The 14768-nt window shown below is 46.1% G+C and overlaps 1 protein-coding gene across 3 annotated transcripts in view; it reads left to right on the forward strand.

Moving 5' to 3' along the window:
* The window catches only part of LOC104032474 (potassium/sodium hyperpolarization-activated cyclic nucleotide-gated channel 4), a 113104-nt gene extending 98849 nt beyond the window's left edge, over positions 1–14255 (forward strand). The window contains exons 8-9 of one of the 3 annotated variants that reach the window (XM_075714195.1): positions 12676–13363; positions 13517–14255. In XM_075714195.1, coding sequence (XP_075570310.1) covers positions 12676–13363; positions 13517–14255 — 1427 coding nt within the window. Of the gene's footprint in view, positions 1–12675 lie in introns of all 3 variants that reach the window. The other 2 variants (XM_075714194.1, XM_075714193.1) reach the window with 2 other exon arrangements.
* Positions 14256–14768: the final 513 nt, after the last annotated feature.

A 14768-nucleotide genomic window follows, 5' to 3' on the forward strand; every position in this document is an offset into this window, starting at 1 on the left:
CCCACTATGTCATTGAGGAAGATGTTAAATAGGACCAGTCCCAGTACGGACCCCTGAGGGACTCCACTTGTCACCGGTCTCCATGTGGACATCGAGCCATTGACCACGACCCTCTGGATGTGACCATCCAGCCAATTCCTTATCCACTGAACAGTCCACCCATCAAACCCATATCTCCCCAATTTAGAGAGAAGGATGTTGTGGGGGACTGTGTCGAAGGCTTTACAGAAATCCAAGTAGATGACATCCATTGCTTTTCCCTTGTCCACTGATGCAGTTACTCCTTCATAGAAAGCCACTAGGTTGGTCAGGCAGGACTTGCCTTTGGTGAATCTGTGCTGGCTGTCTCGAATCACCTCCCTGTCCACCATGTGCTTGAGCATATCTTCTAGGAGGATCTGTTCCATGATCTTCCCAGGCACAGAGGTGAGGCTGACAGGTCGATAGTTCCCAGGGTCCTCCTTTCTTCCCTTTTTAAAAATGGGCACAACATTCCCCTTTTTCCAGTCAGCAGGGACTTCACCGGACTGCCATGACTTTTCAAATATCATGGAGAGTGGCTTGGCAACTACATCAGCCAATTGCCTCAGGACTCTGGGATGCATCTCATCAGGTCTCATAGACTTGTGTACATTGAGGTTCTTCAGGTGGTCTCGAACCTGATCTTCCCTTACAGTGGGAGGGGCTTTACCCCCCTGGTCCCCATCTTTTGGTCCATCAATTCGGGAGGGGTGAGGAGAGAAGTTGTCGGTGAAGACCAAGGCAAAGAAGTTATTGAGTACCTCAGCCTTCTCCTCATCCGTTGATACAAGTTCGCTTTTCTTGTTCATTAAGGGGGGTACATTTTCTTTAACCTTCCTTTTCTGGTTGATATACCTGCAGAAGCCCTTCTTGTTATTCTTTACGTCCCTTGCCAAATTCAGCTCCATCCTCGCCTTGGCCTTCCTGACCTCCTCCCTGCACAACCTGGCCGTTTCCCTGTATTCCCTCCAGGACACCTGTCCCTGCTTCCACTGCCTGTGCAGTTCCCTCTTACTCTTTAGTTTGACCAGCAGGTCTCGACTCAGCCATGCTGGTCTCTTCCCTTCCTTGCCTGATTTCTTACAGCTGGGGACTGAGAGCTCTTGCGCTCTCTGGAAGGTGTCCTTAAAGATCTGCCAACTCTGTTCCGTTCCCCTGTCCCTAAGGACCGTTTCCCAGGGGGTCCTTCTGACTAACTCCTTGAAGAGCTGGAAGTTTGCTTTCCTAAAATTTAGGGTCCTGACTGTACTCCTTGCTTTTCCCATGTCCCTCAGGAGCGTGAACTCCACCAATGCATGATCACTGCAGCCCAGGCTGCCTCTAGTCTTGACATCACCGATGAGCTCACTTGCATTGGTGACCATCAGATCCAGTATCGTGTCCCCTCGGGTAGGTGTGTCTATTACCTGGCTTAGGAAGTTGTCGTCTATGCATTCCAGGAATCTCCTGGATTGCCTACAGCTCACCGTGTTGCTTTTCCAGCAAATGTCGGGGTGGTTGAAGTCCCCCAGCAGGACGAGAGTCTGCAAGCGCGAAGCCTCCCGGAGCTGGAGGAAGAAGGCTTCATCAGCAAGCTCCCCTTGATCAGGCGGCCCATAGTAAACGCCAACCACCAGGTTCCCTTTGTTGCCTCTGTCTCTGACTCTTACCCATAAGCTTTCGACCTGCTTGTGACTATTCTTCAGGGACAGCTCTTCACACTGTATTGATTTCTTTATGTAGAGGGCAACGCCTCCGCCCCTCCTTCCTCACCTGTCCCTTCTGAAGAACCTGTAGCCATCAATAGCCACATTCCAGTTGTGGGATTCGTCCCACCAAGTTTCGGTTACGGCAATCAGGTCATAGCTGTCTAGTGGCACAGCAGCTTCCAGCTCCTCCTGTTTGTTCCCCATGCTGCGTGCATTTGTGTAGAGGCATTTCATCTGAGCTGTTGGCCGTGTTGCCTTCTTAGCAGAACATCCCTTGTTTCCCTTGGGGTGTTTCACGAAGGTTTCCTTGTGAGCTTTAACTATCTCAGGAGCCCCCGGCTCATCTCTGCCAGACTTCAACTGTGCTGCAGCATCCCCATCATGCCTCTGTGCAATAGGTTGAGGGCTCACAGTAGCACCCCGTCCCTCTAACCATTGCGTACCATCCCACAGCTTGTCACAGGCAAGCCTGGTACGTTCCCCCTTCCCCTTCACATCTAGTTTAAAGCCCTGTCAATGAGCCCCGCAAGCTCCTGTGCAAAGACCCTCTTTCCCCTTTGAGAAAGGTGGCTCCTATTTGTTGCCAGCAAGCCTGGTGCCATGTAGGCCGTCCCATTGTCGAAGAACCCAAAGTTGTGATGATGGCACCAGCCTCGGAGCCATGTGTTAAGAGATTGGATCCGCCTGTTCCTACCAATGTCACCTCCCACAACTGGAAGGAGGGAGGAAAAGATGACCTGCGCCCCCGATTCCCTCACTAAGCGTCCCAAGGCCCTGAAGTCTCTTTTAATCACCCTTGGGCTACGCACTGCAACTTCGTCACCACCCCTGTGGAAGAGTAGTAAGGGGTAGTAGTCTGAGGGCCGTACCAGGCTGGGAAGTCTGCTGGTGATATCTCTGACCCGGGCTCCTGGCAGGGAGCAGACTTCCCTATGACGAGGGTCCACCCGGCATATTGGACCCTCCGTTCCCCTCAGGAGGGAGTCTCCTATGACTATGATCTGTCTTGACTTCCTTGTTGAGGTGGTAGTAATATGGGGGGTAGGTCTTTGTGGTCATGGCAACTCTTCGGGTGTAGATGAATCAACACCCACATCGTCCACTGATGGGTCCTCCACATCTAGAGCCTCATACCTATTGTGCAGAGGCACCTGGGGGATCACGGTGGGCAAGGAAAGGGTTCGCTTGCCGCCCCGATTGTGGACTTGTTTCCACTCACCGCTTCCCTCTAAGACCCTGCCTACATCTTGGTGGGAGGAGGATACTGGCTCCCTTTGGTCACAGGCTTTCTCTGGAGGCTGTCCCTGGTCAGGTGTCTGGGAGCTCAGAGCGTGATTCCACCTGTCTATCTCTTGCTCAGATTCCCTGATGCTCTGTAGCCTGTCTACGTCCTCTCTTAGCTCTGCCACCAAGCCGAGTAGATAATCCACTTGGTCACAGCGCACACAGCTGTTTGCTCCACTGCCATCTGTTCCCAGAGCAAGCTGGTGCCACTCCCTGCAGCCGGAGACCTGGACGGCTGTGTGTTTCTGTGGGAGCTCAGTCTGAGTAGATACATCCTTTCTGGCTAGTGAAGAGGATACAGCCTTCCGCTGGGTGGACACCATGGCCATGCCTAGGCTCCCTCTCACCAGCTGAACTTACCGAACCTACCTCTTGAGCATGCCTTTGCTCTGTGCCTCAGTTCCTCGTCTCTTCTACAGGGAAAATAATACTAACAAAGGTGGAACTTGGTCTCTGAATGCTTCTTAGCTGCCTACTCCCTTTAGGTGCCGTGCAAGATCATATGAATAAATGAAATTGACTGAAATGTGTATAAATGAAACAATATGTACTCAGCATAAATTTCACACTGTATCCACATTTCAGTCCTAAACTTGTTTACTGTACGCAGGTGAGTAACCCCCAAAGAGCTGCACATGTGAGATGAGCTTTAAACTGAAAGAGGGTAGATTTAGATTAGATACAAGGAAGAAATTCTTCACTGTGAGGGTGGTGAGGCACTGGAACAGGTTGCCCAGAGAAGTTGTGGATGCCCCATGCCTAGAAGTGTTCAAGGCCAGGTTGGATGGGGCTTTGAGCAACCTGGACTGGTGGAAGGTGTCCCTGCCCATGGCAGGGGGGTTGGATGCAGATGATCTTTATGGTCCCTTCCAACCCAAACCATTCTATGATTCTATGATTTGGTCATAAGGCTATATATATATATATATTTAGATATATGCTTCTTATTTGAGGCTGCTGATACAGGCACAGATGATGTGATAAAAGTTCCTGTGGCCCAGGTATACAATGCTAGAGTGTGTATGCTTTGGGAGAAAGCTTTATTTCAAAATCACATTGAACTCCCTTTAAGAAGGTGGAATCTTATTATCCAAGTACTGAGCAGGTGAGGATATCAGTGGCTGACAAGAGATAACACAGGTTCTCCTGTGTTGTGTTCTCTCTCATCACCTGAATAACCCACAAACATAACTGTTTATGAGGAATCAAAGTTCAAATACCACTATGTCTGTTCCTCTGACTTGAAATCCTCTCCCATCATTTCCAACACTACAATGTGGAGATCTGAATCTGACTTTTATAGTCAGCAGAGAGAAAAAGGCATTTAGAGTGTGATTCGTCTTCTCCTAAGGTGGCTATCTAAAATGGCTTAGGCAAATCACACCCTGGAAAGGCTATCTAGCACAGATATGCAGGGCAGGAGCTTGGACTTAAGCAGGAGTTGAATATTTTAATTTCCTTTTATTTGGAAGTGAAGGCCCAGGCTCAGAGTATTTTCTGTTTAGCCTAAGGAAAGATACCAGCAACTTACCAGCCCTGAGTGAATGCAAATTACTTCAGCTTAATTAAGGTAAACTTGGCAACCCTTTTCACCTGAATGGGAAGTGCCATTTCTCATGCAACTTTAGAAGGAAAATAAAGCCTAAGACACCCCAATAGTAGGGACAGTGGGGGGTGGTGATGAGATCTCAGGAGACCTGTCTTTGACTTTATAAATGACCTTGGTCACATCAATTTATGCCAACCCATGTCTGCCTTGCAGGGTGCAAGTTCTCTGGGAAGTTTGGTCTTCTAGGCTGGAGTCAGTAGTACCACAGATGGATAGTTGGCTAGCTGGGAGACATTAAGCAGAAGCGAGTGTTGGGGGAGTTGTAGGAGATACAATATATTTGTGCCCCATCTCCATGGGTCTGCCAAGTTACCAGATTCCTTTTATATTTAGAGTACCACGTCCATAGCTCTTTGCTATCTGCATTGAAGTTAAACACCTGTTCAGATAACATTTTACCATTCCAACACCTTTTAAAACAATTTTCAACCCCCTTTTTAATTACATGAAGTAGGAGCTGCTTGTTAACAACCACACCTCTAGACTCAGGGGACTTTTCCTGCCTGGAAGGTGGTCCCATAGCTATCTGCAACCAGACCACACTGCAAAGCACACAACTGACAGAAAAATAGTGGCAGAATGTCCAGAGTCTTCCAGAATCTGTCCCTGCCACAGCTGTCAGCTCCAGTAGGGCGCTGAGAATTGAGTGCAGGAGCTTTGGCTCCAGACACAAGCACTTCTGCCACTTGAGAAGGCAGCTTTTTGGCTTCAGTCTCCAGCGATAAGTAACAGCCAGGACACCATGCTTCAGGCAGCACAGGGCATCACAGGCACTCCAGAATTATACAATCCTTACACCTGTTCATGGACATTCACAGTTTGCTCCAGATAGCTCTCTATTTTTTTTTTTTTTCTGCACAGTTCTATGTGGTGGGCATAACTGTAAAGACTGGGAGGGAAGAGCTTCATTTATTTTGTTTACCTGTCATGAGACTCATCAGATAACATTACTCACAGTGTATCACTTCACAGCAGTTTGGCCCAGTTAAAGGTTGTGTTCTGTCTGTTAAAAGAGATGCCACATATTTTGGAAGATATCTGTTCCATTTATGGGAGAGGAGAAGCAATCAGTGGTAGGCCTGCGCTGTACGGGGAGGGAAGACCTCCACCTGGAAAGATAGGGCATTGTCCATTTAAAATTTTTGAACTCATTATTGTTTGTTAAGACGGTAATAAGAAAACAGATTCAGCTACCCTCCCTAGTACAATGGGCTCTACACTGATAAAATTTATTTCCCTTTCAATATGGTATTTGGCTTTCCTGCAATAAAACCCCTGTGTACAGGTGTAACTCCACATAGGCTTGCAGAAGACAGAGCAGGGGAGAAGGAGGTGGTGTTGTACTTTAAATGTACTGCCAGATTTCAAAGGATACAGCTTTAGCAAGAGCAAAATGAAACTGCAGTATGCAGGTGGGTACTGCCTTGTATGTATTATGTAATAAGAGCACACATATGGCAACTACTGCAGAGCAGTTCATCAAGAACTGCACATCCAGTTTGTAATATATTTACACAGCCAGGCTCTCAGGAAAGTCAATCTGAATTAGCTTCTAGAGCAGATTTGTTAAGTGCACTGAACTCCTCTGTGGATGCTCTTAGAGTTGATCCAGCTGGCTTTGCTTTGTTTCCAAGAGCTACTTCAATTCTGAGCAGAAACATTTGCATGACAGTTAATACAGTTCAGTGTGGGTTAACTTACATTTGAGAGAACGTCAGGCTTGAACAGGAAAAGAGCACATATACTGGGAGTTAAGAATTATTTTGAAATGTCTGTTCCAGCTAATTTCCCTGTATACACAGACTCTAAGACAGCGGCAAGAGCTGGTGCAGCAAGACCTTCCAACCAATATAGTCCCAGTGCAGAAGAGTTCCCCCGGGACCCAGAAACAGCTGTATCAAACTGCCAGTTATTGAGTATGTCCAGGGTTTATTTGCCTCCAGTTGCCAGTTGCTGTATTGCCTCTCTGGGGACCATGACAGCAAGCTGAATTACCACAGGAGACCAGCTCAGGATGCAAGTAACCCATAGGCAAGGGAGGGCAAAGAAGACTTCAAAGTTGGAATGTGCTGTGAGCCCTTTGCTGCAACCAGTGATCCAAGCAGGGTGTTTAGTACCCACTCGTATGAATAATAAGAAGCGAAGACCTGCAAGAAGTAACCATGTGGCAGGGGGCAACCACTTTGACGGCAGGACAGGGCATAAGCCAGCCTAATAAAGTGAGATTATTTCAAATATATGCAAATTCAGAATGCAATTTAGTGACCTGAATTCTTAAACTACAGCCAGTGGGCTTAGACAGAACTGAAAAGAGAAATGAACAGAAAGTCACAGTTAATTTCCCCTGAGTCTGTGCAGAATTTTAACAACAGAAGGCTAATTTTGATTATTTGATAGAAGAATTATTGTTGAGTGCTGGCTCCTTTTATGAAATCAAATGAGCCTTTCTCCCTGTTCTTTTGTGTGCTATCTACAGTTGAGGAAAATCTGACTTTGCAATTCTTTATTAAGGGAGCAACATCTATTTGCTTAGTTTCCATAATTTTACATACCCCACTCCACTTCAAAGCACCAGTAGCTTTGCTATGAACATCTAGGCTCTAAATATCTTCCTTTTTTTCCTGTATTTAGCCTATTGTTGCAGTGAGGAAAATAGGGAGTTTTTAGAACCCAGAGCACTCCATTGATGATATTTATTTTTGTCTGACTATGGGAAAAAATCACACTGTGTTAGGAGCTGTACAAAGAGAATAAAGAATTCAGTTGTGCCATGGAGACCTTTTAGTCTCAAGTCCTTTAACTGACTGTGCTCCTGTAGCTCCATTAGTTGAACTGTCCTTCAGTCCTGTGCAGGGGCACATCCAGCCCAAGTGGCTGCTTGGGAGCCACCCAGTCCTCTCTTCATCAGGTTGTCATACACCACTTGCCCTGCAGAAACCCAAGGCAGCTTCTGTGTCCTCTGTAAAAAGATAAGGGGCCTTGAGCTACCTCTGAGTAAGCAAGGGTGGGGAGTTGGTGCATGAGGCGGTTGTGGACGGCTCCTATGCCAGCTCCGTGGTGTCTCAGTAAATTTGTGTAGTGCTTTTGGGTTTAGGAGAAATGCTTGGGTGGATTGTTTAACTTAGTACCTTAGACTCTGCTCAGCACTTTAATTTATGTGGGATAAACAACATAGAAGGAGAAACCCTGTAACACACCACCTCCCTGCTTCTGTGATTAAATTGAAGGGGAAACAGGAGTCCTTTTTCCTAATGAAGCTTCTCACTGGCTTAGCAAGAACACAGGACTCTAGTGCGGTTCACTGAGTGTAGCTGTGAGCTGCAGAACATCATTTCAGTTAGGGTTACACAGAGCCAAACTAATCGGCCTTTCAGTCCTCTGATTGCTGTCTTTTCTGCTCTCCTTTTGAGGCAGGTGCTGTGACAATAAATTCAGAGCAGGAAAAATGAATTTGAAACTGCAGCAATTTCATTAATAAGATGATGAGGAGAAATATTCTCAGAACCAGCAGCCCAAGCAGACTTGCTCCTACTGCCTCATTCCACTGTTGGCATATGTTTCATGCAGGACCTTAGTCAGAGCTGCCAGGAAAATGTCTTTGTCCCACCAGGACTCTGCTGGGTGCCTGTTCTCATCTGGTGCTGGCTGGAAGGAGGATTTTCTCCAGAAACAGCTAATAAGACTTATATTGGTGTGTGGAAACATTATGTAAATGATGCAATTAATTAGAATGGTGGAACCAATTAATTTTTCGGTTTGCTAACCAATTACAATTTTGAAAAATGATTTTGAAAAATTCCTCCCCCCTTCAATAACTGAAAGAACGTTTTCAGTAATTTTTTTAAATGTTCTGGAGCAGAAATTTGAGACTTTCTTGGCAAAACAGGAAAGAAAAATTTGATCTAATGAAACAGTTAATAGATTCAAGCTGGGCTCAGGAAAACAGTAAAGTGTAATGTAATTTCAAAGGAAAACTGAAATGTTCTGTTTTAAAAACTAACAAAAATAATCATTCCAAGGTTTTTGCTGGAGTTACTTTACCAGTTTGACACAAATTTAAGGAGCTTTGATCAAGCCATTTCCAGTAAATAGTATGCATGTTTGGAAAATGTTAGCATATTGTCTATTTAGTACCCTGCCAAGGAAACCAGAGTCTGCTGTTCAGCTCTTTCTGTGTTGTCAAGAGCTCCGGTTATGAAAACATCAGTCCCCTCAATTCATCCATGCAGCTCTGATTAACATCACTATGGGTTCTCATTTGGATTTAGGGCAGCATTGGAAATTGCAGGCTATTCAAGCACAGACAAGCAAATGAGAAGCCAAAGACAGGTGACGTGGAATTAAAAGAGTGAGATGAGGTGTCATGATGGAAACAGAGCAGTTGCTGGTATTGAGCTTTTCAGAAAGCTGCACTAGCAACATCTGCTGTTTCTCCTTCTTCTACCCCTAGCCATTCCTCCTCAGCCCAGTTTTGCTACAGTCTGTTATCAAGAAAGCAAATGTGGTAAGGCGGCTTTTTTGCCTGTCTACCTTGAACTCAGCATGCCATCTCCCATCCACATCCTGACCTTGTAGTTGTGTGAGATAGCTACAGATTCCCCATGCTGGGATTTGTACCTTCAACTCTAGAAGGGGAACGATTACAAACCTGCAGTCTGAATCCGTCTTTAACTCAAGCATGCTGGGCAGATTCTCTCTTACCTGTCAGTTTTATTTAGATAGGTTGTTCCTTCTCTCCAGACTTGGAGCATTTAGTATTTCTCTTTCTGTTCAGGCAGCTCTTTGTGACCTAATTTGTTTGTGAGCATGTATGTGATTCTAGTAGATACCACGTGGAAATTACTCTGTATGTGCGCAGTGTGACCCTCTGTGCCGTTAACTCTCTTTCACTACATGTTCACTGAAAAAATGCTCTTAAGTGTAAAGGTGACATTCATGCTCCCTCTGGTGTGCCTGGCTACATGAACAGCAGGTAGAAAGAACCAGGATCTGTCTGTTTAGGGGGTATCTGGTGCTGTCTATTCCAGTCCAGTACACAATGAAACAGGCATTATATACATATCCTACACACACACTTCCAGTGCAGACAAGCTCTCCAGCCCCTGTAATGACATTAGCAGCTCAGAATACTGTTTACCTTCAGGACCGTGTCCTTCCAGGGCTGGTGTCTTTCTCCAAGGTGAGAAAAGGCCAGTCCATATGCCTTACTGCTTTTTTTGGAGGGAGTGATAAGCAGGAGGTAAAACACAAAAGAATTAAGCATCCCATAGCACTACCCACAACAGACACATCCCAAACACGACAGCTGCAGATCCAGAATCAAAACTCTGTCAGCATTTCAGTGGTTTGGTTTTATGGTGCAGTTCAGCCCACTGTAGATAGCAAGCTTTACCCACTCTGAACAATTGCGTAGCACTATTGCATAGCACTCAGTTGCTAGAGCTACACCTCATCCTTTATAAAGAGGTAAACGCTTGATTTCAGAAAGTACAGTGAAGGAAAATCCCTTAGTGTGTTCTTCCAATGCTTAACTACAATTACATTTAGATTGCTCCTTCTTTTTTTTCTGAGATTGTCTAAAAATCACAATATTTTGTGGGTCCTTCAGGAACCAAAGAGAATGGTTCTTAGCAGCTTTCATCTGTGAAGTTCCCTATAAATCAGTATCAAGTCACCTCTTCTCTGAGAGAAGCTGAATGCGTTGTACTTATTCACTGATGTTTTTCAAGCCTGATTCTTGTGGATGCTTTCTGTACCTTTTCATGATTTGCAGCTAGACACTAGAACTAAAAAGTCATACTGTATGCCGCCTTAGCATTTTATGTGTTAGTGACTGGTATCTCTCTTATACTTTATAATGTCCTTCTTATTTGTGCAACAATTGTTTCATCTTTTTCTGGTGGTAGATTTGGAACTGAACTAGTTAATATTTGAGACTCTACCATTTCAGAGTTACTTTTTAGGACACCAGAATACCAGCTACCCTTTTCAGTGTCATTCAAGTTCTTTGCTGCCAGATGTTTGATTTTACATTTGGCTAGAGTAAGAGGCATGTCCTTAAACTCTGATTCTTTTATCTGTTACAGATATAAAAGATACACCATACAGTAAAAAAACCCCAACAATCTGGATGTCATCTATACACAGAGATGTACTTACATCTGTACACAAAGATCTGAGATCTGACTGGCATACGATTGAAAGGAAATTCCTCTGGAATTTCACTGGGAACTACTACCCAACATGGCAGTCCACTCTTAACCATTCCTTCTTGGAAACTATCAGCTGACCAGTTTAAACTAGAATGCTGTATGGGACAAATTAAATAGCACATTGTGGTCTTAGTCAGTAGTATCAACAGTTGATTTATCTTGAAACCTGTGGCTTCATGAAAGCATGGAGACAAGTTTAATGGACAAGCCCTTGTTTGCAGGAAACTTAATTGACATGAGCTGTGCTGCCAGCCTTTAGTTCTTAAAGCATGATATGATTTGGGGGTTAAAATACAGAAAAAGGGGCCCTTCCACATCCATGCCTCCATTCCATACCTGCTGCTATCTCATGCTCTGTAAATCTGCAGCAATTGGCAAGATGCTGTCTGTTTGCCCTGGTCCTGTGCAGGAACTAGAATTACCAGACAGGAACCAGCAGAATTGACATTTGAATCAGAGCAGAGGTTTGCTAATGGGTCTGGGGCCTGAGGATACATTTGGTTCAGGAGGAGGCTTAATACAGTTTTTGATCTGATCCAAACTGGCTGGTGCCTCATCCTGAGGTGACCCTTCTACAGCCACCCCCTGAGCTTCAGCTACAAAATCAGACATGCAAACAGGGGGCCAGGTATGCACATGCACGCACACAGACACACAAACACACACATAGAACTTAAAGGCTGAACCCTTCAAATCCAAACAGCTTCAGTAAACAAAAGTGAAAAGGAAGCCCATAGGCTGTCATCAATTCAAACTGGCATATGTTGTCAGATAGAGGACCCTTGAAAAGGCAAGAACAGGGATCTAATCCACACTAATTTTGTAAGAAAATCATTCAAATCAGCATATAATATCTCCTTATAAATTAATGCTGGCACAGTTACCGATTTGCGTGCTGTTCTGAGAAAAGAGGTATAAAAGCTGTTATGCAGAGTGCCTGTCCATGTCAGAAATCCTCTCCTTTGAGAAGGCATTTGTGCTCTGGTGAAAGGGCATCCCTGGCAGCATCTGATCCCCCTGCGTTGAACGGTTCTGTCCTCCAGTCCAGGAGAGTGCATCCCTTCGGTACCAGGTGCACTCTCAGGCCAGACAAACTCATTACGCCACATTTTCCAGCCCATTGAAATGGCAAAACGCTGAGCTAATATTTTGCTGCAGGCTAGAAAGTCCAGCTGGAACATGATGTTTGCTAGCCTGCATTTTCCTTAAAGTTGGGGCTAGAAGGGCATGGCCAAGTAAGATGGTAGCTGTAACATGTCTGAGGTCTCTTACTTGGGCCAGATGAACTTTTCCAGCATTTAAAGTCCTTCTGTCCCTTATTCATAGAGAAATTTCCTTTCAACTAAAAACACTTTTGACTCCAGAGTGAGCAAGTTGCGTGAAACAGATGAGGAAAAGGTGTAGCTGAAGGAGAGTAGCTGAAGACTCAGGAGACTTCACTGGACTTGTATTTTTGAAGTTTTCCTTTGCAAACACAAAAAAAGTACAGCCTTTGGATTTATTCTCTTTTTCTAATGGAAGTTCAGATTATGAAGTACAAAATGGGAATCTTCCAGATTCATAAGCTTTGCTACCAGTCTGCCACACTTATCAAAAGTGGCTTTACTGTCTAACTAAGAATATGCGTCCTGTCAGGCACATTTTTATGAGATCTTTAGGTTTGCTGATCATACCACAAAAGTAGAAGACGTGGTGTTTGTCATCTTGTTGCTGGAGCACAGACACTGTACACAGATCCCTTAATGACAGTGGAGGGGAGAGAGTGCCAACAATTCAAGGAAGGTCTGGCAGGAAGCTTTGAGGAAGCCTACAATGCTTTGATATATCAGAATGACTCTTTCTCTCTTCACTTTCTTTACAGGCAAGAAAAATTCCATTCTGCTGCATAAAGTCCAGCATGACCTCAATTCGGGTGTTTTCAACTACCAAGAGAATGAGATCATCCAGCAGATCGTGCAGCACGACAGAGAGATGGCACACTGTGCTCACAATGTCCAGGCTGCCGCTGCTGCTGCTGCCGCTGCCGCATCCACGCCCACCCCTGTCATCTGGACTCCACTGATCCAGGCACCCCTGCAAGCTGCAGCAGCCACCACTTCTGTCGCTATAGCTCTGACCCACCACCCACGCCTCCCGACAGCTATCTTCCGTCCTCCAGTGTCCGTCTTGGGTTCTTTGGGACAGCAACCCAACCAGACTCCAAGACAGCTGAAAAGGCTTCACTCTCTAATCCCATCAACTGGGCCTTCTGCCATTGGCTCTCCCTCCAGTACTCCATCCCAGCTGCATACACCAGGAGCAGAAACCCCTTCATCCTCTTCCTTCCACATCCAGCAGCTCGCAGGATTCTCAGCTGCTGCTGGCTTAGGCCAGTTCCAGGTGGGATCCCCTCCAGGTGGCTCAAGCCAGCCGGGTTTGAGCGGTGCATCCTCAGTGGGACTGAGCCAGTTCCAACACGCACCTTCTGGATCACCCTTAGGTACAGCTCAGCCCATGCAGCAGCAACAGCAGCAGCAGCAGCCGCCGCCGCCAGCCCTTCCCAGCGCTGGATTTGGGCACTTCCAGCAAGTCACAACTAGCTCCCCGTCAACATCACTCACCCAGCTCTCATCAAACTCACCCCCCAGTCTTCTCAACCAGTTCCAGCCCACCACAAGACCACTGCAGGAGGGACAGTTACAGCAGCTCTCAGGCAGTGGGACTTTGGGGGGAGTGAATCACTTCCAACCCCCTCCTTCTTCCAACTCTCCATCCTCCAGCCTAAGCCAGTTGGCACAGGCCTCTGCTGGGCTGTCCTCAGGCCTCTGCCAAACACATCCAAGTGCATTAGGATCTTTAACTGGAACAATAGCCCAGCTCCACCAAGAACGGCCACCTTTTGCCTCCATGTCTCCACTACAACAGTCTGGTGTCGCCTCTCCCTGTTATACTCCTTCTGGCCTTAGTCCTCCTAGTCAGAGCCCAGTGGCAACAAGAACTTTTCAATGTGGCCCTTCTGGGGCCTCAGGCTCTCACGGATCTCTGCTCCTGCCTCAGACCGCCAGCCCACCTCCGCAGATCCTGCAGTCCAAGAGCACACCGCCTGTGCCACTGGGACGTCTGAGCCAGGACATCAAGTTGATTTCCGCTTCCCAGCCATCTTTGCCCCAAGAGCTGGCTCAGACACTGAGCCAAAGTTCTCCTCATTCCTCTAGGGAATCTGTTTCCAGCTTCTCTCCTTTTCCTGGTGGAGGGACTGGACTTCTTGGGAAGCCTTGTAGCTCAATTCCTGGGCGTGTGACTTTACCACGTCAGATGTCCTCAGGTTCTTTACCACATCCGCTGGTGTTTGGGGCCAGCGCTGCAGGCGCCGCTTCTCTGACTGCTGGTGGGCGGAAAGAATCCATAGTGCTCACAGGGGATCTGGAACCTGTCAGATCCAAACTGCCCTCCAATTTGTGAGGACTCCTTCTGAGAGCTGGTTATGTCAGGCGTGCAATTCAGTTCCTGATTAGACTTTCATGAATCATTTTTTCATTTTCTCCCCTCCCCCTTTTTTCTCCATTTCTTTTGTTTAGGTTTAACTGTGATTAGAAACAAACAAAAAACACATGAAAAACAACAACAAAAAAAGAAGATAACCAGGTATTCTTAGAGCTATAGATTTTTGGTCACTTGATTTTATAGAATATTTTAATACATGGAACAAAAGGATATGAGCAAATTTAATCCAATGAGGTAACGCACAGACAAGGCATGTGCCTGAGCTGGAACATATGAATGATCAGCCATAGAAGCCACCAAAAAAGGTTTTTCCTGTTGAGACAAAGATCCGAGGTTGACGTGGGCCACAAAAGGGAACATCAGGTCAGGCCTATAGCTGGTGTTTTTAGAACAACTCTGGTTGGCCTCAGCTTTGCATCGCTTAGCACCAGCTGTGACCCTGGCCTGCAGCACCTATTTATGGGGGGACTT

This window comes from Pelecanus crispus, chromosome 7 (assembly GCF_030463565.1).
Source record: "Pelecanus crispus isolate bPelCri1 chromosome 7, bPelCri1.pri, whole genome shotgun sequence".
NCBI lineage: Eukaryota > Metazoa > Chordata > Aves > Pelecaniformes > Pelecanidae > Pelecanus > Pelecanus crispus.